General features: G+C 48.3%; 1 protein-coding gene across 1 annotated transcript in view; it reads left to right on the plus strand.

The window, feature by feature from the left end:
* The window catches only part of HDLBP (high density lipoprotein binding protein), a gene marked incomplete in the record, with an annotated part of 521,467 nt that overhangs the window by 295,589 nt on the left and 200,804 nt on the right, over positions 1 to 25,074 (plus strand). Inside the window, 2 exon segments of the mRNA XM_030216982.1 lie at positions 7,569 to 7,673; positions 8,657 to 8,770. Of these exon segments, the coding sequence (XP_030072842.1) occupies positions 7,569 to 7,673; positions 8,657 to 8,770 (219 nt within the window).

The raw sequence follows: 25,074 nt of genomic DNA on the forward strand, positions 1-25,074 counted from the left end.
AGAGATCCTGGGAGAGCTGTTGCGCCCTTCCCCTCCGGTACCGGGGGTGCTTGCGCCACCGGTACCGTCGAGTGAGGTGCCGGCTGGCCCCTTGCCCGGGGTGAGGTCTCCGACATCGGTGCCGCTTGCGGTACCGACTGCGGTCGCCTCCCAGGAAGGCTCCCCGACAACGTCGGCGGAGGGAGCTTCGCCGGTGCGGGCGAGGGAGTCTACCTCTCGACGCTCCCACCGTGGCCGTGGTTCCACGGAGTCGAGCCGGGCACGGCTTCAGACACAGGTTCATGAACTTGTGTCTGATACCAATGGTGAGGCCTCGTGGGAGGAGGAGGAGGACATCAGATATTTCTCTGACGAGGAGTCTGATGGCCTTCCTTCGGATCCCACTCCCTCCCCTGAAAGGCAGCTTTCTCCTCCCGAGAGTCTGTCTTTTGCGGCCTTTGTCCGGGAGATGTCTACGGCCATCCCCTTCCCGGTGGTTGTGGAGGACGAGCCCAGGGCTGAAATGTTTGAGCTCCTGGACTATCCTTCTCCACCTAAGGAAGCGTCCACAGTACCCATGCATCATGTCCTAAAAAAGACATTGCTGGCGAACTGGACCAAGCCTCTAAGTAATCCCCACATTCCCAAGAAGATCGAGTCCCAGTACCGGATCCATGGGGACCCAGAGCTGATGCGCACTCAGTTGCCTCACGACTCTGGAGTTGTGGATTTGGCCCTAAAGAAGGCTAAGAGTTCTAGGGAGCATGCTTCGGCGCCCCCGGGCAAAGACTCTAGAACCTTAGACTCCTTTGGGAGGAAGGCCTACCATTCCTCTATGCTCGTGGCCAAAATTCAGTCTTACCAGCTCTACACGAGCATACACATGCGGAACAATGTGCGGCAGTTGGCGGGCTTGGTGGACAAGCTCCCTCCTGAGCAAGCCAAGCCATTTCAGGAGGTTGTCAGGCAGCTGAAGGCGTGCAGAAAATTCCTGGCCAGAGGGGTGTATGACACCTTTGATGTTGTGTCCAGGGCTGCTGCTCAAGGTGTGTGATGCGCAGACTCTCATGGCTGCGTGCCTCCGACCTGGAGAATAGGATCAAGCAGCGGATTGCGGACTCGCCTTGCCGTGCGGGTAATATTTTTGGAGAAAAGGTCGAACAGGTGGTAGAGCAGCTCCACCAGTGGGATACCGCTTTCGACAAGTTCTCCTGCCGGCAGCCTTCAGCTTCTACCTCCACAGGTAGACGTTTTTATGGGGGAAGGAAGACTGTTCCCTACTCTTCTGGCAAGCGTAGGTACAATCCTTCTCTCTCGACAGCCTGCGGCCCAGGCTAAGCCCCAGCGCGCTCGCTCTCGTCAGCGTGCGACTCAGCAAGGCCCCTCGGCTCCCCAGCAAAAGCAAGGGACGAGCTTTTGTCTGGCTCCAGCAGAGCATAGCCGACATCCAAGTGCCAGTGCCGGGCGATCTGCCGGTCGGGGGGAGGTTGAAAGTTTTTCACCAAAGGTGGCCTCTCATAACCTCCGATCAGTGGGTTCTTCAAATAGTCCGGCACGGATACACCCTCAATTTGGCATCAAAACCTCCAAATTGTCCACCGGGAGCTCAGTCTTACAGCTTCCAACACAAGCAGGTACTTGCAGAGGAACTCTCCGCCCTTCTCAGCGCCAATGCGGTCGAGCCCGTGCCATCCGGGCAGGAAGGGCTGGGATTCTATTCCAGGTACTTCCTTGTGGAAAAGAAAACAGGGGGGATGCGTCCCATCCTAGACCTAAGGGCCCTGAACAAATATCTGGTCAAGGAAAAGTTCAGGATGCTTTCCCTGGGCACCCTTCTCCCCATGATTCAGGAAAACGATTGGCTATGCTCTCTGGACTTGAAGGACGCCTACACGCACATCCCGATACTGCCAGCTCACAGACAGTATCTGCGATTTCAGCTGGGCACACGTCACTTCCAGTACTGTGTGCTACCCTTTGGGCTCGCCTCTGCGCCCAGAGTGTTCACGAAGTGCTTGGCTGTAGTAGCAGCGGCACTTCGCAGGCTGGGGGTACACGTGTTCCCATATCTCGACGATTGGCTGGTGAAGAACACATCCGAGGCAGGAGCTCTACAGTCCATGCAGATGACTATTTGACTCCTGGAGCTACTGGGGTTTGTGATAAATTATCCAAAGTCCCATCTTCTCCCAGTACAGAGACTCAAATTCATAGGGCTCTGCTGGATTCTCGGACGGCTCGTGCCTATCTTCCAGAGGTGAGAGCCAACAACTTGTTGTCCCTCGTCTCTCGGGTGCGAGCGTCCCAGCAGATCACAGCTCGGCAGATGTTGAGATTGCTGGGCCACATGGCCTCCACAGTTCATGTGACTCCCATGGCCCGCCTTCACATGAGATCTGCTCAATAGACCCTAGCTTCCCAGTGGTGTCAGGCTGCTGGGGATCTAGAAGACGTGATCCACCTGTCCACGAGTTTTCTCAAATCCCTGTATTGGTGGACGATTTGGTCCAATTTGACTCTGGGACGTCCTTTCCAAATTCCTCAGCCACAAAATGTGTGACCACGGATGCATCTCTCCTGGGGTGGGGAGCTCATGTCGATGGGCTTCACACCTAGGGAAGCTGGTCCCTCCAGGAACGTGATCTGCAGATCAATCTTCTGGAGTTGCGAGCGGTCTGGAACGCTCTGAAGGCTTTCAGAGATCGGCTGTCCCACCAAATTATCCAAATTCAGACAGACAACCAGGTTGCCATGTATTACATCAACAAGCAGGGGGGCACCGGATCTCGCCCCCTGTGTCAGGAAGCCGTCAGCATGTGGCTCTGGGCTCGTCGTCACGGCATGGTGCTCCAAGCCACATATGTGGCAGGCATAAACAGTCTGGCCGACAGACTGAGCAGGATTATGCAACCTCACGAGTGGTCGCTCAATTCCAGAGTAGTGCGACAGATCTTCCAGGTGTGGGGCACCCCCTTGGTAGATCTCTTTGCATCTCGAGCCAACCACAAAGTCCCTCAGTTCTGTTCCAGGCTTCAGGCCCACGGCAGACTGGCATCGGGTGCCTTCCTCCTGGACTGGGGGGAGGGTCTGCTGTATGCTTATCCTCCCATACCTCTGGTGGGGAAGACTTTGTTGAAACTCAAGCAAGACCGAGGCACCATGATTCTGATTGCTCCTTTTTGGCCGCATCAGATCTGGTTCCCTCTTCTTCTGGAGTTATCCTCCGAAGAACCGTGGAGATTGGAGTGTTTTCCGACCCTCATCACACAGGACGAAGGGGCGCTTCTGCATCCCAACCTCCGGTCTCTGGCTCTCACGGCCTGGATGTTGAGAGCGTAGACTTTGCCTCTTTGGGTCTGTCAGAGGGTGTCTCCCGCATCTTGCTTGCTTCCAGGAAAGATTCCACTAAGAGGAGTTACTTCTTTCTATGGAGGAGGTTTGCCGTCTGGTGTGACAGCAAGGCCCTAGATCCTCGCTCTTGTCCTACACAGACCCTGCTTGAATACCTTCTGCACTTGTCTGAGTCTGGTCTCAAGACCAACTCTGTAAGGGTTCACCTTAGTGCAATCAGTGCATACCATTACCGTGTGGAAGGTAAGCCAATCTCAGGACAGCCTTTAGTTCGGTTCATGAGAGGTTTGCTTCTGTCAAAGCCCCCTGTCAAACCTCCTACAGTGTCTTGGGATCTCAATGTTGTTCTCACCCAGCTGATGAAACCTCCTTTTGAGCCACTGAACTCCTGCCATTTGAAGTACTTGACCTGAAAGGTCATTTTCTTGGTGGCAGTTACTTCAGCTCGTAGAGTCAGTGAGCTTCAGGCCCTGGTAGCCCAGGCCCCTTACACCAAATTTCATCATAACAGAGTAGTCCTCCACACTCACCCTAAGTTCTTGCCAAAGGTTGTGTCGGAGTTCCATCTGAACCAGTCAATTGTCTTGCCAACATTCTTTCCCCGTCCTCATTCTTCCCTGCTGAACGTCAGCTGCACACATTGGACTGCAAAAGAGCATTGGCCTTCTATCTGGAGCGGACACAGCCCAACAGACAGTCCGCCCAATTGTTTGTTTCTTTTGATCCCAACAGGAGGGGAGTGGCTGTGGGGAAACGCACCATATCCAATTGGCTAGCAGATTGCATTTCCTTCACTTACGCCCAAGCTGGACTGGCACTTGAAGGTCATGTCACAGCTCATAATGTTAGAGCCATGGCAGCGTCGGTAGCCCACTTGAAGTCAGCCACTATTGAAGAGATTTGCAAAGCTGCGACGTGGTCATCTGTCCACACATTCACATCTCATTACTGCCTGCAGCAGGATACCCAACGCGACAGTCGGTTCGGGCAGTCAGTGCTTCAGAATCTGTTTGGGGTTTAGGATCCAACTCCACCCCCCTAGGCCCATGTTTATTCTGTTCCAGGCTACACTCTCAGTTATTTGGAAAAATTGTTAGGTCAATCTCAGTTATGTCCTCGCCGTTGCGAGGCCCAATTGACCATGTTTGTTGTTTTGAGTGAGCCTGGGGGCTAGGGATACCCCATCAGTGAGAACAAGCAGCCTGCTTGTCCTCGGAGAAAGCGAATGCTACATACCTGTAGAAGGTATTCTCCGAGGACAGCAGGCTGATTGTTCTCACAAACCCGCCCGCCTCCCCTTTGGAGTTGTGTCTTCCCTTGCCTTTGTTTTGCTACATATGGGACTGACGAACACGAGCCGGTTCGGGTGGGAAGACGGCCGCGCATGCGCGGTGCGCATGGGCGCGCGAGGACTAGCTAAGGCCTTTGCTAGTGAAATTTCCGATTGGAGGGGCTGCCGTGGACATCACCCCATCAGTGAGAACAATCAGCCTGCTGTCCTCGGAGAATACCTTCTACAGGTATGTAGCATTCGCTGCGATATTCCAGGCTCTTATAGCCTTTCAAAAGACTCTGAAGGGGCTTGCTGTCTGGGTTCTGACAGACAACACGACAGCGGTGGCATAAATAAATCATCAGGGAAGCACTCAGTGCAGGGCCCTGGCCGCGGAGGTCGCTCAGATTTGCCACTGGGCCGAGCTCCACCTGCAGCTTCTGTCAGCAGCTCACATAGCAGGTCAGAGCAACGTGCAAGCCGATTTTCTCAGCAGGTATCAAATTGACCTGGCGGAATGGGAACTGGCAGAAGTTTTTCTTCAGATTTGTGCCGGAATGGATTTAATGGCGGCAAGTGCAAACGCCAAAGTACCTTGCTTTTTCAGCAGAAGGAGAGATCCTCACTCGGCGGGGTTGGATGCTGTGGCTCAACCCTGGCCCTCGGGCCTCCTGTATGTGTTCCCTCCTTGGCCCTTGATAGGGCTAGTCCTGCTGCGGATTCGACAGCACCGAGGTCTGGTGATTCTCATCGCTCCAGATTGGCCAAGGCATCCGTGGTATGCGGATCTCCACCGGATGTTGGTGGATGCTCCGGTGCATTTGCCCCTGGGGCCGAACCTGTTGGTTCAGGGTCCGGTGTCTGTGGAGGATCCCTGCCAATTTGGTCTTACGGCTTGGCTATTGAGAGGGCGCAATTGAGAGACAAGGGCTACTCTGATAAGGTCATCTCCACTCTCTTGCAGGCCCACAAATGGTCCACCTTCGCAGCTTATGCTCGGACCTGGCGCAAATTTTGAGGCGTGGGGTGTTTCAAAGGCGATCACACCCACGCGGGCTACAGTCTCGACAGTGCTGGACTTTTTGCAGGAGTGCTTACAAAAAGGCCTGGCTTACAATTCCCTGTGGGTACAAGTGGCAGCATTATCATGCTATCGAGGGAAAGTTGCTGGCTTGTCCCTTGCTGCTCATCTGGACATTGACCGATTTCTCAGAGGGGTGCTTATGTTCCGTCCTCTTGTCCGGTTGCCCTGTCTGGCCTGGAACCTGGGGCTGGTGTTGAAGGCTCTCCAGTGTTCGCCCTTCGAGCCATTACATCGGCTAGACGCGTATCTGAGGTGCAGGCGCTGTCCTGTTGGTACCCTTTTCTGCAATTCTCGGGAGTCCGGAGTAATGGTACGTGCAGTGCCTTCCTTCCTGCCTATGGTGGTTTTCAGCGTTTCACCTGAACCAGCCCATTTTTCTTCCTTCCTTTTTTCTAGGGAAGAGTTCCTGGACTCCTTTGGGCAGTTACATGTTTTGGATGTCCGTAGGGCGCTGTTGCAGTATCTACAGATGTCAAATGATTTCAGGACTTCTGATCACCTTTTTGTCTTGTTGTCAGGTCCTCGGCATGGAGACCCGGCATCTAAGACCACTATAGCCCGTTGACTCATGGAGTCATTTTTTCTGCGTATCTGCTTTCAGGTCGGTCTCCGTCTGAAGCGTTTAAGGCACATTCCACGAGCGATTTCCTCCTCGTGGGCTGAAACGGGTGTCCTTTCTCTTCAAGAGATCTGTAGTGCGGCTACTTGGGCTTCTCAGCTCTCATTTGTCTGGCATTATAGGCTGGATGTTGCAGCGAAGCAGGATGCTATTTTTGGAGCACAAGTGCTTGCTCGTGGTGTGGGCTGTTCCCACCTTAAGTACGGATTGCTTTTGTACACCCCATCAGTTAATGGATTCATCTGCTGCTGATGACAAGGAAGGGAAAATTAGGTTCTTACCTTGGTAATTCTCTTTCCTTTAGACATAGCAGATGAATCCATGATCCCTCCCTGTCTGTCTTTGTTCAGATCTTGCATGCAGATATAGATCTCATTGGGAGAAGTTGGATACCAGTTCTCTAAATTTCTACATGTTCTACTACAGGAGATTGAGTTCATCCCTCCTTTGTATGGTTATTGCTCCTGTTCTGGGGCGTTTGTTCACTGTGAGGAAAGTTTGTTATACCTTTATGCTTCACTCTGCTTTGGTAATCTCAAATACTGAAGGCAGTTGGGGCTAGCCATCCAAGAGGCACGATGGTTTTTCGGTGTTCTCTATCTCCACCTGCTGGTAGGCGGATACAACCCATCAGTTAATGGATTCATGTGCTGTGACTAAAGGAAAAAAAAATTACCAAGGTAAGAACCTAATTTTCCCTTGTGTTTGGAGGGGGGGATGGAGGAGGGTGCAAAGTTCATAAATTTGTACAAGGTTTAATTATAGCTTTGTACAAACATGCCAGCATTTTTCCATCACTGGACCTTAATGTTTTACCTTTAGGAAAGTGAAGATACCATAGGCACGTTCTAAAATCTGACAGGTATAAGTAATGCACACAAGATGAATTATTGTAGGAAAGGAAGCTCAAGAATAAAGTATCATGAGATAAGGTTGGAGGAAGATGTCTTCAGAAGTAACCCAATGAGAGAGTCAAACAAGAAAAACATGGCACATCTTCCAATAGATAGGATGAGGATGAAAGTGTTGGAATTCCAGAAACTAAGGGACAAGCCTAGGAGATCTATCAATTTAAGAATATAGCTTCAGTTTGAGTAGGGCCTGAGTTAAAGTAGATCAGGCACAGAGATCAGACAAATCGTTATTGTCACTCACCCTAAGTTTATAAATTAGAATGTGTGTGTGTGGGGGGGGGGGTCCTTTGTGTAGAATTACATTAAGTACATGGGCAAACTTTTTTTTTTCTCTTTTCCTTTTAATAGGAGAATGAACGTACAAAGGACTTGATCATTGATCAGAAATACCATCGAGCTATTATTGGACAGAAGGGCGAACGAATCCGGGATGTCAGGGATAAATTCACTGAGGTAATGCAGGGAGGTCATGCTTGATTGGAGTTTCTAGACCTTTTAGGCACAACTTCTGCTTGCTGTTTGGTAATATATTTAGTGTTTCTAGATCAGGGTTGCCCAACTTTGGCCCTCGAGAGCCACAATCCAGTTGGGTTTTCAGGATTTCCCCAGTGAATATGCATGAGATCTATTTGCATGCACTGCCTCCATTGTATGCAGATAGATCTCAAGCATTTTCGTTGGGGAAATACTGAAAACCGGACCCGACAAGGGCAACGGTTGGGACACCCCTCTTCTAGATGAATATACCTTGCTCCTCTGGATGGTGGATATTGGTGGCTAAAGACAAAACTGAGCCTTGATCCCTAAGCTCCCTGACCCTGTTAGGTTTATGATAGAGGCCAAGGACTGAACTGAAATATAGTTTGTTGTTATGGCCTTGGCTACTATCTATCTGTGATCCTTCTGTTCTCCCTGCTTCATCACTTAAATATGAAAACCTTGTAACATTTCATGCACTTGAAAAACATGGCACTTGAATAATGTCACGTACTACAAAACACATGGCATGTGTCAACTCCATGATATGTTCTGATACAAATTACCTCACTTGTCAGTGTGTAGCATTCTTGGCTTCCAGTGGAATTGTGGAACCAAAGGAAGAGGCTGAAAACCACAGAAATGGCAGCATAAAATATTTAACTGGCAATGGCTATAAGAGTACTAGTTTGCCATGTTTACTTTTGAAATATTATACAGTACATATTATAATTTCTTTGAAAATCATGGGTAAATTGCATTGAGCAATGTGGGACTTGTTTGTTTACCATACAGCATTGTGATAAATGTTTTCTTGGATTTGTATTATGCTGTTTTCAGTTCTCCTATTAATACGGTTGGGCTCTATGCTTATGCTTCTAGACTTGGACTATTTTTTTTCTTTTAGCATCTAGCTCTGCTGCTGGAATAAACTGAATTATTGTCCCCCTCTTTTATAGGTTATCATCAACTTCCCAGATCCAACACAGAAAAGTGACATTGTACAGCTTAGAGGGCCCAAGAATGAAGTGGAGAAATGTACCAAGTTCTTGCAGAAGATTGTGGTGGATCTGGTATGGCTTCAGGAAATTCCAGTCCTCATTTGAATGTCTCTTCTCATTGTGGGGGGGAAATCTTGAGCCAGATATTATGGGGATATCTAGAGACTTGCCACCTTCACTGCGGTTCTTGCTTATTTCTCTGTAGAAACTTATTAGGGATTTTCTGCAGATTGCATGTAATCTGAAAAGGAGAAAGACGTTGCAAAATAAGATGAACAAAAGAAAGGAGCACCCTGACAAATTAGCCTTGTAAAAAAAAAAACAGTCCTTGACAAAATAGCCCTATTCAATTAAGAATGTAGAACAAAAGGAACTGCGCCAAATCTGTACAGAAACTACAAACGTGAATGAGTAATCAAACCAGTAATATGAAGGCAACAAATGAACTGTAAAGTTGGAATCAGATTTAGATGACCTATCAAAAATGCCCCTCCACACTAATCAACTCAATGATAATTTACAGTCATGCTCATCCTTACACTGGCAGAAATATCTCTTGACAATTTAAATTATTTTTAATACAGATTTACAAATAACTTTCTACAAATCTCATATGTTGTTTTACCCATATAATTAACAAATTCATAATAGATACTTGTCAGCTCTGTTTCCTTACAGTCTGTCCTGTTTTCCAAACACTGTCTCTTCAGACAATCTGACTTTTTCTACCTGTTCATCCCTTCTGGATCCTGTACTCTTGCCTCATCCCTGGTGCCGGCACTGATTAAGACACATCTGTAGCTGGTGTTGGGGCTTTCCCTTAGCCTGATCCAGGAGAGAGGGAGACATACCGAGGGAACAACTCAGGGACAGAGACATGCTTCGGCTCAAAGCAGCGTTGGGACTCAGAAAAACATACAGTTGCAGGAGCCAAACAGGTGAATACTTGGGGACAGGCCCTTTGGTTAGGGGCTAATTTGACGGGGGCTATTTAATCAGAGACTTTTGTCCGTTTTTTAGGGCAATTTGTGTTTGTGCTTTTTTGTCGGGGTATTTTGACCTGATACCAAAGAAAGGGTTACTTAGCCTTTTGTCTTGTGTTAAAGCAAGTTTGTTCCAGACCGTGGTCAATCTGTGAATTTAGATCTAAGGTGTTGTCAGTGTTGTGCACACCATGTAACCAACCAACCCTCTTCTTCATCCCTTACTACTCCGAACTAGGCTGTGGCCTGGAAAAGAGGCTCTTCAGTTTGGTTTGGTTTTTTTTTCCTGGAAATGAATTGGTGTCCATTCTAACAGTGTACAAACTAGTGCAAATGCTTTATTCCTTGTCATCAACAGCAGATGAATCCATTAACTGATGGGTTATATCCGCCTACCAGCAGGTGGAGATAGAGAGCACTGAAAAACCACAGTGATCTTGGACGGCTAGCTCCTTCTGCCTTCAGTATATCTCTATCTCCCAGCAGGTGTGGACATCGCTTGATCAGCTCCTGGATTTCTGCCTGGGGTGACTCCTGTGCTTTGCCAGTAGAGCGGGGGTGTTGTGGTTGGTGGTGCCACTTTGAAGGCATACTCTGTCCCTCTGTTGCTGCCTGCCTCCAACTTTCCTCACAGTATTAAAAAAAAAAAGCGCTTTATCAGCGTTGCTGTATCAAGGCTTTCTCCAGATATTCTGGTTCTGTACAGCTTGACCGGAGCTCGTTGACTCAGTCTTCTGAGGTGAGAGTGGTGCCCAGTTCCTCTGGGGAGGTTCCCGCGGACAGCGTTCTGTGCGGGGTAAGTTTTGGGGCGAAGCCACTATTTTATTTTTATATTTCCGTCCGGTTGGGCGATGGCTGCTGAAGGCGTTAAGCGCTGCTCCCGCGGTGGTAAACGCAGGTCAGCAGCGGAGCTTTGCATTACGTGCTCCTTAGATGCTTGTGCTAGTACGGGCATGACGAGCAGTGATGCTTCCCGCTCGATGGAGCTGGCAGCGGTACCATTTTGGAAGCGCCGCGTGACTCGACTGTCGTGGTTTCGGAGGAGTCAGAGTGCAGGGGGACGCCTCGTTCCGAGGGTGCTAGAGGAGCTCCTTCCTCCGCTTCTAATTCGAGGGCGGAGGGCCAGGGTGAGTTTGTCTCCCCTGATTGTGGGCTGCTGATGCATAAGGCCTTTATGTTAAAAAGGACTCTGCCGCCGGAGGCGTCTGACACTGCGTTGCGGACTGATAGCCCGGTGTTGGCTGCGGAGTTTCCTTCTTCACCCGAGCGTTGGACTGACGCTAAACGTAGACGGGTAAATTCCCCGTCTGAGGGTGGCGCTTCTCCCTTTTCCCCCCTCTGGCAGGCCCTCATGGACGGATGATCCAGATGAGGGCACCGGTTTGCCACAGGATTTGGATGATCCTAAAGCGGTACGGATTTGCCACCGCGACGAGCTGCCAGTGCTCATTTCTGATGTTTTGCAGGCCCTTTCTATTGAAGATCCAGCCGAGGGCGATGCCTCCTCTGTTTTTCTTAGGATGGCTAGTACTAAGAAGCCTTCTCGAGCTTTGCCTGTGTATGACTCCATCCAAGAGTGTATTTCTGCTCAACGGTGTGACCCCGATGGGCCTTTTGCCAGGGCTTTACCTTCTGAGTGAGGATCACTTGGCCCCTTTTGGGATGCCTTAAGTGGATGCATGGGTCAAGGCCGTGACTTTAAAGACCACTCTCCCGGTGGAGGGAGGGGTCGCTTTGAAAAAAATGCTGGACCGGCGACTAGAATCCGTGCTGAAGCGGTCCTTTTACATCTTGGGCCTTTCCTTAAAGGCGGCGATTTGCAGTTCCTATGCAGCCCGTGCCTGTCTTCCTGGTTACAGCAGGCGGATGTTTTCCTGAGGATGGTGCGGGTTCCCTCTCTGAGGTTGTCCCACGTATGGAGTCTGCCCTGTCTTTTGGGCTGATGCCCTTTATGATCTGCTCAGAGCTGCGGCTAGGCAGATGTCTGTGGTAGTTGTTGTATGCCGCCTTCTTTGGCTGCGGCGTTGGGCGGCTGACATGGCCTCTAAGCAGAGGCTGGTGAGGTTACCCTTTGGGGCCTCCTGTTATTTGGAGAGGAAATAAGATTGTTGAAGACATAGGGGACTCCAAGTCCCAGCGGTTACCTGAGGATAGGCTGCGGACGTCTTCCAAAAGCTCTGGTTTCCCCTCCTCCTCCAGGCCATGTTTCCGCAAGGCTCGCGGGTTTCGCCCGGGGCACTCTGCTGGGTTTTCTTTACGTGCCCGTTTTCAGCAGAGGAACTCCTTTCGTGCGTTCCACAGCGGCCGGCCAATGGCTAGAAGTTCAGGAGCGTCTTCTACAATGATGGGACACCGGACCACTCGTCGATTCCTGCAGTAGGGGGTAGTCTTTCCCTCTTCACTGAGGAGTGGACCTAGATTTCTTAGGATCAGTGGGTCCTGGACCTAATCAGAGAAGGCTGCCGATTGGAATTCGGTGCCCCGGTAAGACGTTTTTTTGGAGTCCCGATGCGGCACTGCTGTCTAACGGGCGGCGGTAGAGGAGACCTTGCAAGTCTTGCTGCAGCTCGGAGCAGTTGTTCCGGTGCCTCCCACTGAGTGCGGCTGCAGTTGCTACTCTATTTGTGGTCCCTCAAAGGCGGGTCTTTCAGACCGATCCTCGACTTTTGAAGAGTCAATGAGGCCCTCATAGTGCGACACGTTCGCATGGATCCCTGCGCTCCGTCATTGCGGCGGTTCAGCCAGGAGAGTTTCTCACGTCTCTTGGACCTCAAGGAAGCATATTTGCACATTCCTATTTGTCCTCCATCAGCAGTTTCTCCTCTTTGCGGTTGTGGGCCAATATTTCCAGCGTCTGGTCTTGCCTTTCGGCCTAGCCTCAGCTCCCCGTACCTTTTCCAAAGTGATGGTGGTGGTAGCTGCCTTTCTCAGGCAAGAGGGTGTCAGAGTTCACCCGTATTTAGACGACTGGCTCATCAGGGCGGATTCGGCAGACGAGAGCCGTCTCGCCACGACTAGAGGTATAACGGATCGTTGGACTCTGAGCTTGGTGATCAATTTGCCCAAAAGTCACCTGACCCTCTCTGTCTCTCGAGTATTTGGGGGTCCGGTTCGACATGGCCTCGGGGTTCATATTTCTCCCCGACCACAGGCGATGCAAGCTTCAGAATCAGGTCTGTCTGCTCCTGCGGATGCCTCGCCCTCGAGCTTGGAACTTGTTCAGCTCCTGGGGTCGATGACGGCCACCATGGAGGTGGTTTCCTTGTCAAGAGCTCTCATGAGGCCGCTGCAGATTGCTGTGCTTCAGCAATGGTCTCCAATCTCCCAGGAATTCAACGCAGACTAACGTGGCTCCCTGCGGCCCGGCACAGTATGGATTGGTGGATCTCCGACTGGAGGCAGCGACTGGGAATGCAGCTCGCTCTTCCTTCTTGGTGCCTGATGATAATGGATGTCAGCCTTTCGGGCTAAGGAGCTCTTTGCCAGGGAAGCTATGCTCAGGGTCAGTGGACACCCGTGGAAGCGGGATGGTCCATCAATTGCTTGGAACTGAGAGTGATATTTCAGGCTCTGCTGCCTTCCACAAGACTCTGAAGGGGCTTCCTGTCCGGGTACTGTTGGACAATTCAACAGCAGTGGCCTACATCAATCGTCAGGGCGGCACTCAGTGCAGGGCCCTGGCCACGGAGGCTGCTCAGATTTTTTTATGAGCCGAGCTCCACTGGCTTCTGCTGTCCACTGCTTACATAGCAGGTTAGAGCAACGTGCAAGCAGATTTACTCTGCAGACATCAATTCAACCCGGCGGAATGGGAACTGGCAGAAGAAGTTTTTCTTCAGATATGTGCCAAATGGGGACTCCCGATTTGGATCTAATGGTGTCAAGTGCAAACACCAAAGTCCCTCACTTTTTCATCAGAGGGGAGAGATCCTCGCTCGGCGGGGTTGGGAGGCTCTGGCTCAACCCTGGCCCTCCAGCCTCCTTTATGTGTTCCCGCCTTGGGCCTTGATAGGGCGAGTCCTTCTGCGGATTCGACTACTCTGAGGATTGGTGATTCTCATCGCTCTGGATTGGCCAAGGCGTCCGTGGTATGTGGATCTCCGTCGGATGCTGGTGGAGGCTCCACTTTCTTTGCCTCTAGTGCCGAACCTGATGGTTCAGGGTCCAGTGAATATGGAGGATCCCTGCCGATTTGGTCTTACGGCCTTGCTCTTGAGAGGGCGTAATTGAGATTCAAGGGCTACTCTAACAAGGTCATCTCCACTCTCTTGCAGGCCCGCAAGTGGTCTTCCTCCGCAGCTTTTGCTCGGATTTGGCGCAAGTTGGAGGTGTGGTGTGTTTCAAAGGCGATCACAACCCACGCAGGCTACAGTCTCGTCGGTTCTGGAGTTTTTGCAGGATGGCTTGCAAAAAGGCCTGGCTTACAATTCCCTTCGGGTTCAAGTGGCAGCGTTGGTATGCTCCGAGGGAAGGTCTCTGACTTGTCCATTCTGCTCTTCCGGACATTGTCCAATTTCTCAGAGAGGCGCTTCGGCTCAGTCCTCCTGTGCGGTTGCCCTGTCTGGGCTGGTGTTGAAGGCTCTTCAGTGTTCGCCTTTCGAGCTGCTTCTGCGAGCTTCTGGAAAGGATGTGACTCTCAAGACAGTCTTTTTGGTGGCCATGACATCGGCTAGATGCGTATCTGATCTCCAGGCGCTTTCGTGTCGGGATCCTTTTCTGCAGTTCTTAGAGTCTGGGGTAACGGTACATAGAGTGCCTTCCTTCCGGCCTAAGGTGGTTTCAGCGTTTCACCTGAACCAGCCCATTTTTCTACCTTCCTTCTCTAGGGAGGACTTTCTGGATTCTTTGGGCAATTGCGTCTTTTGGATGTCCGCAGGGCTCTGTTGCAGTATCTACTGATGTCAAATGACTTCAGGACTTCTGATCATCTTTTTGTATTGTTGTCAGGTCCTCAACGCAGGTGTACAGCGTCTAAGACCACTATAGCTTGTTGGCTCATTTTTTTCTGTTTATCTGGTTTCAGGCTGGTCTCCGCCTGAAGCTTTTAAAGCATATTCCACGAGAGCGATTTCCTCTTCATGGGCTGAAACGGGTGTCTTTTACCTTCAAGAGATCTGTCATGCGGCTACTTGGGCTTCTCCGCTCTCGTTTGTACGGCATTACAGGCTGGATGTGGCAGCGAAGCAGGATGCACATTTTGGAGCGCAGGTGCTTGCTCGTGGAGTTGCCTGTTCCCACCCTACTTAGGGAGTGCTTTTGTACATCCCATCAGTTAATGGATTCATCTGCTGCTGATGACAAGGAAGGGAAAATTAGGTTCTTACCTTGGTAATTTTCTTTCCTTTAGTCACAGCAGATGAATCCATGATTCCTCCCTGTCTGACTTTGTTTTTGTTGTTCAGATCCTTCATGCAGATATCGTATCGCATCAGGAGGAGTTGAAGATCAGTTCTCTGAGTTTCTACATGCTGTTCTATTGCAGGAGGTTGAGAACGTCCCTCATTTGCTTATTGCTCCGGTTCTGGGGTGTTTGTTCACTGTGAGGAAAGTTTACCTAATTTTACCTTTCTTTCTCACTCTGTTTTGGAAGTTTCATGTACTGAAGGCAGAAGGGGCTAGCCGTCCAAGGTCACTGTGGTTTTTCAGTGTTCTCTATCTCCACCTGCTGGTAGGCGGATATAACCCATCAGTTAATGGATTCATCTGCTATGACTAAAGGAAAGAAAATTACCAAGGTAAGAACCTAATTTTCCCTTTAGTAAATATTTTTCGTTTTGGTGAACAGAGCACAAGTGCTATTTCTTATCTTCGCTCTGGGGTGGGGTTGGGGAACCAAGAGCTGGAAAACAGAGACAAGACGTCTGGAAAGAACTTGGCGTAAACGGAAATCGGATCTTGCGCTGGGTGCTTGGAAAAGCTGTCACCGCAGGTATAAATATGCCATCCCGCAAGCAAAGTGAAAAAAACTTTCCACTAAGCTACAGTCTGCTGGCCGGGACACTACAAAGATATATCAGCTGATAAACTCTTTCCTTGACACTCATACTCTAGAATTCTCCAGTGCTGATCTTCCTTCTGCTTCCCAACTTGCAACTTACTTCAATGAGAAAGTTCTGACCTTGCGGTCTTCAACTGTAGCTGCCTCTCCGATGTGGACGACTTCCTGGAATCTTTGACCATGCCGACGGCAGTGGTGTTCCTGGCCTGGATGGCACCCGGGGCGGAGTGCCGATTGGGCCCCCCCCCCCCCCCCCCCGCTAAATGACACCTTCCCCCTCCGGCAAAATGACACCCCCCCCCCCCCGGGTGCACGCCGCTGGGGGGGGGGGGTTGCCGCGGCGCGCACCTGCTCTGAGTTCGCTAAACTTCGCTTCGCTGCAGCTCCCTCTGCCCCAGAACAGGAAGTAACCTGTTCCGGGGCAGAGGGAGCTGCAGCGAACGAGCGACGAAGTTTAGCGAACTCGGAGCAGGCGCGCACCGCGATACCCCCCAGCGGCATGCACCTGGGGCGGACTGCCCCCACCGCCCCCCCTTGGTACGCCACTGGCTGACGGGTGTCTGCCCCGCTGATCGCATTTGGACCAACTTCAACAGCCTATCACTTGACAAGGTATCCACTGCTTTACTTAAGTTCTCCAACAAACCCTGCATATTGGATGTTTGTCCGACTCAACTCCTGAAAGTTGCACCACAGTGTTTTGTTGAAGATCTGACTAGTTACCTTAACTTCATGTTAAGTACTGGATCTTTCCCGTCAGGCCATGGTAATCTTCTCGCGCCCATTCCAAAGAACCTCAAGATTAAGCCAGATGTCATCTCTAACTATCGCCCAGTGGCTTCGATACCCCTAGTTACCAAGTTAATGGAGAGTATGGTCAACGTCCAGCTCAACGAATTCCTGACTGCTTTTGATATCCTCCACCACTCTGGTTTCCGAGCTCAATATAGCACCGAGACTGTCCTGGTCACCCTCTTATCTAACTTTAAACGAGAGCTATCAATCGGACGGAAGGTTTTACTGCTTCAATTTGACATGTCTAGTGCTTTTAATATGGTGGACCACGAAATCTTACTTCATCTGCTGGATTCTTTTGGCATAGGAGGTCCTGTCTTACACTGGTTTGCTGGCTTTTTAACAATAAGAACTTACCAGGTCACAGTGAACTCAGCTACTTCTGATCCGTGGAAGGCCTCCTGTGGGGTTTCGCAGGGCTCTCCACTTTCACCTGCCTTATTCAATATTATGTTGATGCCTTTATCTGCCGCTCTAGCAAAGCTGGACCTCAACCATTTCATCTATGCCGACGATATTACAGTCTACGTCCCCTTTCGCACCACCGTGTCGGAAATTGTTCACCCCATTGATGCCTGCTTCTCCACCATTGAACATTGGGCTCAGGTCTTCCGTTTTAAATTAAACAAGGACAAAACACAGTGCCTCATCCTCTCGTCCATCCACATCCCAGTCATTGACACAGTGCTCCCAGTAATGGGCTCTGCCCTTCCGATTGCCACCAGCCTGCGGCTTTTAGGAGTGCAACTGGACACACACCTCCAGCTGGACAATCATGTGCACTTTGGTCTCCAAAAAAATGTTTCACGCCATGTGGAGGCTTCGGCGCATAAGATACTTCCTTACTAGAGATTTGTTCCGCACACTTGTCCACTGGCTTGTCCTCTCCCACTTGGACTACTGCTGCGGAATTATGCAGGCTCACTGTTGAAAAAGTTCCAAACAGCTCAGAACACTGCCACGAGACTCATCCTAAGAGAACGACGCTCTGCACATGCCGAACCCTTGCGTTTCAAATTACACTGGCTGCCTGTACAGGAGCGCATTGCCTTTAAGCTCTGCTCCTTGACCCACAAAATCATCTATGGGCTTGCCCCGGAGCATATGCACCCCTTGATCGACCTTCTGCCCAGGAATGCCAATCCTGCTGCTCGTTTCTGTCTTCATTTGCACTTCCCAACTGTAAGGGTGTCAAGTACAAGAAGACCTTCACCTTGTCCTTCCGCTATTGTAGCCCTAAGCACTGGAATGCTCTCCCACAGCACCTCAAAACTCAAGCTGACCACGCCCTCTTCAAGAAGTTGTTGAAGACCTACTTCTTTGCCAAGACCTACTCCTCACTTTATACCGCTGACTGATGCACCCTCCCTGACCCTTACCCTGCTAGTTCACCCTGTTAGTTGCTTTTCCCCCTGCCTACTCCTTGTATACTTTTCTAAGTTTCCTATTTTGTAAGTTTAGTTAACGTTTTGTAAGCCACATTGTGCCTGCATGAGTGGGAAAATGTGGGATATAAGTGAACAATAAATAAATAAATAAAATACTCCAGGGTGAGTGGGTGGATGGCTTCAGAAGAAAAAACCCATTTAATAACAGACTATGCTGCTTTGTTCTTATCCTGCTTGTCCTCATTCTCACTAATGGGTGATTTCGCCGATGGAGCCCCAGCACAGAGACACTCCCCTGTGTTCATTTTCTAGAAGTTTCCAGAAGCAGCCGTCTGTATGCATGTGAATTCCCACCCGCCATTGTCACACAGGACTTTTTCCATGGAGCAGTGAGGACACTGTTCCCCTCACCTCGCATCAAACTTGTTCAGTGGATTTTTGCTACCGTTTTTCCTTCCCCCCCCCCCACCCCCATTTACTGTGAGGGGCCAATAACTTTCCTCTAAGATTCCTTTGTTTTCTTCAGCCAACTTGAGCCCCTTATGCTTAAAGCTACCCAGTCAGTTTCTTTCAATATCGAGCCATTTGATTTTGCCTTGGCTATTTTTCCAACTGTGCCCCTTAAAACTCCCAGTGGTTTTAAGTGCACCTGGTGCAATAGGGCCATGGGTCTTATGTAAGCCACATTGAACCAAAACTCATTTTTGGATAATTGTGAGATACAAGTATAAATAAAAATGGACACCCATAATTGTGCCTGCAGTGCTTCGGGCCCAACCATGGCCCTTCTCTTTGTAAACTCTGTTTACAGATGCCAAGGAGGGGGAATAGAGGTCTTCAGAAGCAGTGCAAACTACTTTTTGGCACCAGTAAGTCTAGTTCCATCAACTTCAGCATCAATGTCAATGGTTCTGGGAGCTGTATTGGACACTCTGGATGCATTGACATTGAGCATCAGTAGCACCCATTGAGATCAGGTATCGTTCAGTCCCACTCCAAGGTCAAGGAAAGATTCATCATCGATGCTGAGGGACACCCATGCTGTGTGTTGGGCAGAGGCCAAGAAGCATCAGCATTGATGGGGGAAGCCAGTTAGTCAGCTGAGCATGAGCAGAGCAGTTAATCATTTAGTGTGGCTGCTCTGCACATGCTACAGATGGCTTTCATACACTTAGACAAGCTGTGTATATGAAAGCAGAAGAGGTAGCTTTTTTTTTTTTTTTTGGCTGATCTACTCTTTTAACCAGTATCTTGGGGATCTCCATGATGTCCCCTCCCTTGTGGCCAGGAGCAGTAGTGTGAAGCGAGAGCACACGCAACAGCAATTTCCCACTGTTGCTTAATTACTTGCCATACCACTTATGTTTTTATTGCCCAAAATTATGTGGTTGAATTGCAGAACGTCTCTGGGCTGTTGGCAAGCTGTTGATTGCAATGCAAATCATCCCCACTGACATTTGCTGGAGCTATCTGCTGCATATATATATATATATTTTTTTTTTTTGTTTGTTTGTTTGTTTTAAACACAAGGCAATTTAACAAACGGAGCTGCTGGTGAAACTGAAATTGCTGGTTAACAGAACAAGCAAAGACTCCATGCCAGCACTGTCCTTCGTGGCTCCTATCCTATAGTTTTTAACTGCACAGTCGCACTAGAGGTCTTTAGATTTTAACTCATCTTGTGGACTGTTGGGTTTTTAAAACTGGAAGATCACAGAGCTTCCTTTTTTTTTTTTTAATGAAATAATAAAAAAAAGCTTTTTTAAGGAAAGTTTAAACAGTGGCAGCTTGGACTTCTCATTTGAACTATCAACAGCACATATCAGAAGCCATTCCTCCTCCTAATCTGAGCAGCAGCACAATAGACGGTTCACAGCTCTCAACAGCCCAGCCAGGCATCACCAGCAGCTCTAGACCTTCTGTTAATTTTGTAGGGGCTGCTTCTGTGCATCATTTGGAAAACAGCTGTGCATTGCTTTGCATACACATTTGTGCAGTAATTAGCTCATTATAATAACTTTGCATTCCGTTTTCATTAGCTTCTACCATGACAGGAACAGAGCTCGGAGAAGCCTTTTGTGCATGTCTCGCTGTACTCCTTGCTCGCTAAACTGGCTAGAACCAGTGTTAAAAGCACATTGCTGTCTCATTAGGTTTGTACATCTGGGCCTCGGGAAGGATAAGCCCATAGCAGAGAGGCTGAATGAATTATTTGCCTCGGTCTGTACCAAAGAAGCTGTAAGAGATCTACTTGTAGCAGAGATGGTTTTCAAGGGTGACTATGCAGAGGAACTGAAAGATCTTGGTGAACCTGGAAGATGTATTGAGCCAAATCGACAAATTAAAGAGTAGTAAATCACCTGGATCCGATGGTATACACCTTAGGATACTGAAAGAGCTCAAATATGAAGATGCAGATCTGCTGTTACTGATCTGTAACCTGTTGTCAAAATCGTCTGTAGTACCTGAAGATTGGAGGGTGGCCAATGTAATGCTGATTTTTAAAAAGGGGTCAGGGAAATTACAGACCAGTAAAGACCACTAAGCCTGACGTCAGTGCTGGGCAAAATAGTAGAAACTATTAGAAAGAATAAAATTACAGAACACACAGACAAACATGGTTTAATGTCAACATGAATTCAGCCAAGTGAAGTCGTGCCAAGCCAATTAGCCTCATTTCTTTGAAGGTGTGAATAAACATGTGGATAAAGGTGAGCCAGTTGATGTACTATATCTAGATTTTCAGAAAGTTTTTGACACAGTTCTTCATGAGATACTCCTGAGAAAATTAGTCATGGAAAAGGAGACAATGTTCTATTGATTAGGAATTGGTTGATGGATAGAAAACAGAGGGTAGGATTAAATGGCTAATTTTCTCAGTGGAGGAGGTTGAATAGTGGAGTGCCCCAAGGATCTGTCTGGTGCTATTTAACATTTTTATGATCTGGAAATGACTAGTGAGGTGATTAAATTTGCAGACACAAAACTATTCAGAGTTGTCAACATGTATGCAGATTGTGAAAAGTTTCAAAAAGACCTTAGGAAATTAGACTTAGATGAATGCAAATGCAAAGTGATACACCATTTGGGAAGAATAATCCAAATCATAATTACTTGATGTGAAGATTCCACCTTAGGAGTTGGCACCAAAGAAAAAGATCTAGGTGTTACTGTAGACAGTACGCTGAAATCTCCTGCCCAGTGTGTGTGGCAGTGGCCAAAAAAGTAAACTATGCTAGGAATTATTAGGAAAGTAATAGAAAATAAGACAAAGGATATTATAATGCCTTTGTATCGCTCCATGGTTTGACCACACCTTGAGTATTCTTAAAGGTATAGCAGAATTAGAAAAGATTGAAAAGAAGGGCAATCAGAAGATAAAGGAGATGGAACTCCTCTTAAGCCTTTCCTCATATGAGAGGGAAAGGGAAATAGGACTTGATATACCGCCTTTCCGTGGTATTTTTGCAACTACATTCAAAGCGGTTTACATATCTATATAAATAATTCTCACCTCCAACGTTCTGAAGCTCACTGTGTGGCAGGGAAACACTGAAGCCCTGCACTGTTGGTAGGCTAGGCTGTCAGCACCACTCACTCTCACTCATAGACCCGCCCCTCAGCCACGCCCCATCCACAAATAATTCACAACCCAACATTCTAAATGCAAATTTGTAGTTGCAAGATCCCATGAGTGTCTGCCCCGCCCTCGCATCACTACGTGATGATGTAGAGGGCGGAGCTATCACACTCAGCGAATCGCATAACAACATGAAATGTGACCTCAAAAGCATCACAAACAGTATCTCCAGGACTCCGGGATACTGCTGGCTAACAAAACCTTTCACTCTCTCCAGAAACAAGCTGCAGTGGAAGCCTAGCCCGGTTCTCACTCTCTTCCTCAACCATTCAATGCCCTGTGAAAGAAAAACAATGCCCTCGAGGCCTCAGCTTCTGTGCCTGCATATTGCCCAAAAAAAGGGCTTCTACTACAACAAAGCTCTGCTCTCTGTGAGGAAACAACATGTACAGTTTGCAAACCTTTCAATGACATCTTTTTCCCCTGGGACATCAACAGGTTTGTTTTGGTTTCTTTTCAGGTGTTAATTTTCTGCCCTTCACAATCTTTTAACCTCTTTGCCTCTTTCCCTCTCAGTTTTCACAACAGGGAACTACAATAAACTGCTGGATTACATGTAATCCACTTAAATTTCTGTGATAAATCAACGTTACCAACAACAGAGCCAGCTCATACACCTACACAGTAAGCTTCAACCAAGGCAAACACACTGTTTCTGGACAATCCACACAATAGCTCAGTAAGCAGCTTCTACTACAAAAATGGGGTGATAAATACTGAGGATCCCTACATATAAAGATGGTATTAAAACAAAACTTACCCCACCCCCTTTTTACACACTTTCCAGAACCCATGCATGCCTAATGTTAGGTCATGTCATTGCAAGGGCCATCTATCATATGTTTCCCAAAGATAGCATGGAGACATGGAAATTTTTCTATATAGGGGCAAAGGGACGGTCCCCACACCTGACAGCACAGGGAAAGAGGGACCACAAGGGGGGGGGAGGGTTCCTGCGACCACACAGAGGGAGGGGGAGGTATCTCTGCCACATACACAGTCTCTATCTCACTCTCACACACTGTCCACCACACACTCTATGCCTCTCACTGTCTCACATTCACACACACTCTCATTCTCACGCACACACTGGCACCCACACTCTCTCTCTCTCTCTCTCTCTCTCTCTCTCTCACACACCCACACATTCACTCTCTCTGTCTCACATAATCACTCTCACACACACCGAGGAAAACCTTGCTAGCGCCTGTTTCATTGCTCTCCGAAACGGGCCTTTTTTACTAGTATACAGGTACTTATTTTGTACCTGGGGCAATGGAGGGTTAGTCACTTAACTCTCCATTGCCCCAGGTACAAAATAAGTACCTGTATATATGTAAACCGCTTTGAATGTAGTTGCAAAAATACCACAGAAAGGTGTTATATCAAGTCCCCATTTCCCTTTCTCATATGAGGACAGGGCTTAAGAGGTTAGTTCTCTTCAGCTTGGAAAAGAGGAGGCTTGGGTGGGTGGGGATACCCTTCTCCACCACCGCCAACTCCAGCTCCGCCCTTTCTGCCTCGCCTCACCCCACGTGTGGAACAAACTCCCTGAGCCCATACGTCAGGCCCCTCCCTCCCATCTTCAAATCTCTGTTAAGCCCACCTCTTCAATGTCGCCCTTCGGCACCTAACCTCTACACCTCTACCCAGGAAATCTAGACTGCCCAACTTGACATTTCGTTCTTTAGATTGTAAGTTCATTTGAGTAGGGACCGTCCTTCTTTGTTTATTTTGTACAGCGCTGCGTAACCCTAGTAGCGCTCTAGAAATGTTAAGTAGTAGTAGTAGAACGGGTAAACATAAATCAATTTTTTAGTCTTTGAAAAAGTACAAAGACTAGGAGGCACCCAAGAAAGTTACATGGTACTACTTTTAAAACGAACAGGAGGAACGTTTTTCAGTCAATGATAGTTAAGTTCTGGAACTTGTTTCCAGAGGATGTGATTTCAGTGGTTAGTGTCTCTGGTTTAAAAAGGTTTGGACAGGCTATATATTATATATAAAATAAGCAGTATGGCAAGCAAGATGTAAAAATGTGTATGTATATATATATATATGTATGTGAATGCACAACTACAATATTATCCTGAGAAGAAATTACCTACTTAGCAGCTAGGTTAGGCTAATGACCATGTGTCTGAGCAAAACCTGTCCTTCACAGTCAAAGTCCACAAACTAGATAACCTTGAACCCTAAAGGAATTAGCCCTTTCTCTCACCCTTATGGTCTGCAGCTTCAGTGTCCGGATGCGGGTATTGAATTGGCTTCAGGGCTCTAGCAGAATTCCCTATAAGGCTTCTGACCAGTATCAGGTATAGTCCCACGTCTTTGCTCTGGATACAGTTTTTGGGAAGCTAAACCCAGTTCTGAATCCTTCCTCGTGCTACACTTAGCACAGAGAGATACAGTTCAAAGGTGTTCCAGAAATTCAGTCCCACTCCTTAGATATGCATACACCATCTGATCTTCCTTGCTTCCCCCTTTTGTAGCCCAAATCTCTCTCCATCCCAAGTTGGCACTGCCCTCCGAGTCCCTATGGGGGACCAATCAGGAACTGTATACCTCTGTCTAGCAGGTTACATACGGTCATCACAATGAAGGGCCTTGAGCTTCCAACCAGAACACCTTATCAGTGGTGAGCTTCCAACAAGAACACCTTATCAGTGGTAGTCCATGTCTTACAGTGCAAAACTCTCCTACACAAGATACTTGAGACTGTGAAGTTCTCTCTTCCATAGCTTCACAGGGAATAAAGCATAGAGCAATTAAAAGTAAACACCATGTCCTTGAAGTCGGCTAGCACAGCCATGCCTGGAAGAAATGCTGAATCCATGTTTCGGAAAAGATGGTTAATCGCCTAACCAGGCCTCAGGCCTAAAGGTGAGATCCAGCGAAATACTCCTACAGGACCATGATGTTAATAGCTCCCTACTGGCCACATCAAATCTGGTTCCCTCTTCTAGAGTTACTGTCCAGGGAACCATTAAATTTAGATGCTTTTTCAACCCTAATAACACAGAATGAAGGGTGCCTCCTTCATCCAGACCCTCGCTCTCTGGCCCTGGCTTGGTTCCTGAATACGTAGATTTTGCATTCCTTAAACATTCCTGATGGAATCTCTAGGGTACTCCTAGCATCTAGGAAACCACCTACACAAAAATATTACTTCTGAAAGTGGAAAGATGTTTATTTCTGGTGTACTTATGGAGTACTTCCTCCACCTTTCAGATTCTGGCCTCAAAACTAACTCTGTGAGAGTACATTTGAGTGCTATCAGTGCTTTTCATTCTAAAGTTGATAAGCCAGTTTCAGTTCATCCTTTTATAGTTAGGTTTGTTTCATACCAAACCTCTTTCATAAACCCTATCAACCCACCTCTGGTAGCATGGGATCTAAATGTCATCCTAACAGCTCTCATGAAACCTCCTCCATTTGAACTGTTTCATTCCTGTTCTCTAAAGTTCCTCACGTATTAGGTAATGTTCTTAATAGCTCTTCTGACAGAAGAGTTGGCGAGCTTCAAGCCCTTGTAGCAGACCCACCTTAATCCAGATTCTATCACGATAGGG

The sequence above is a fragment of the Microcaecilia unicolor genome, chromosome 10 (assembly GCF_901765095.1).
Source record: "Microcaecilia unicolor chromosome 10, aMicUni1.1, whole genome shotgun sequence".
Classification (NCBI taxonomy): Eukaryota; Metazoa; Chordata; class Amphibia; order Gymnophiona; family Siphonopidae; genus Microcaecilia; species Microcaecilia unicolor.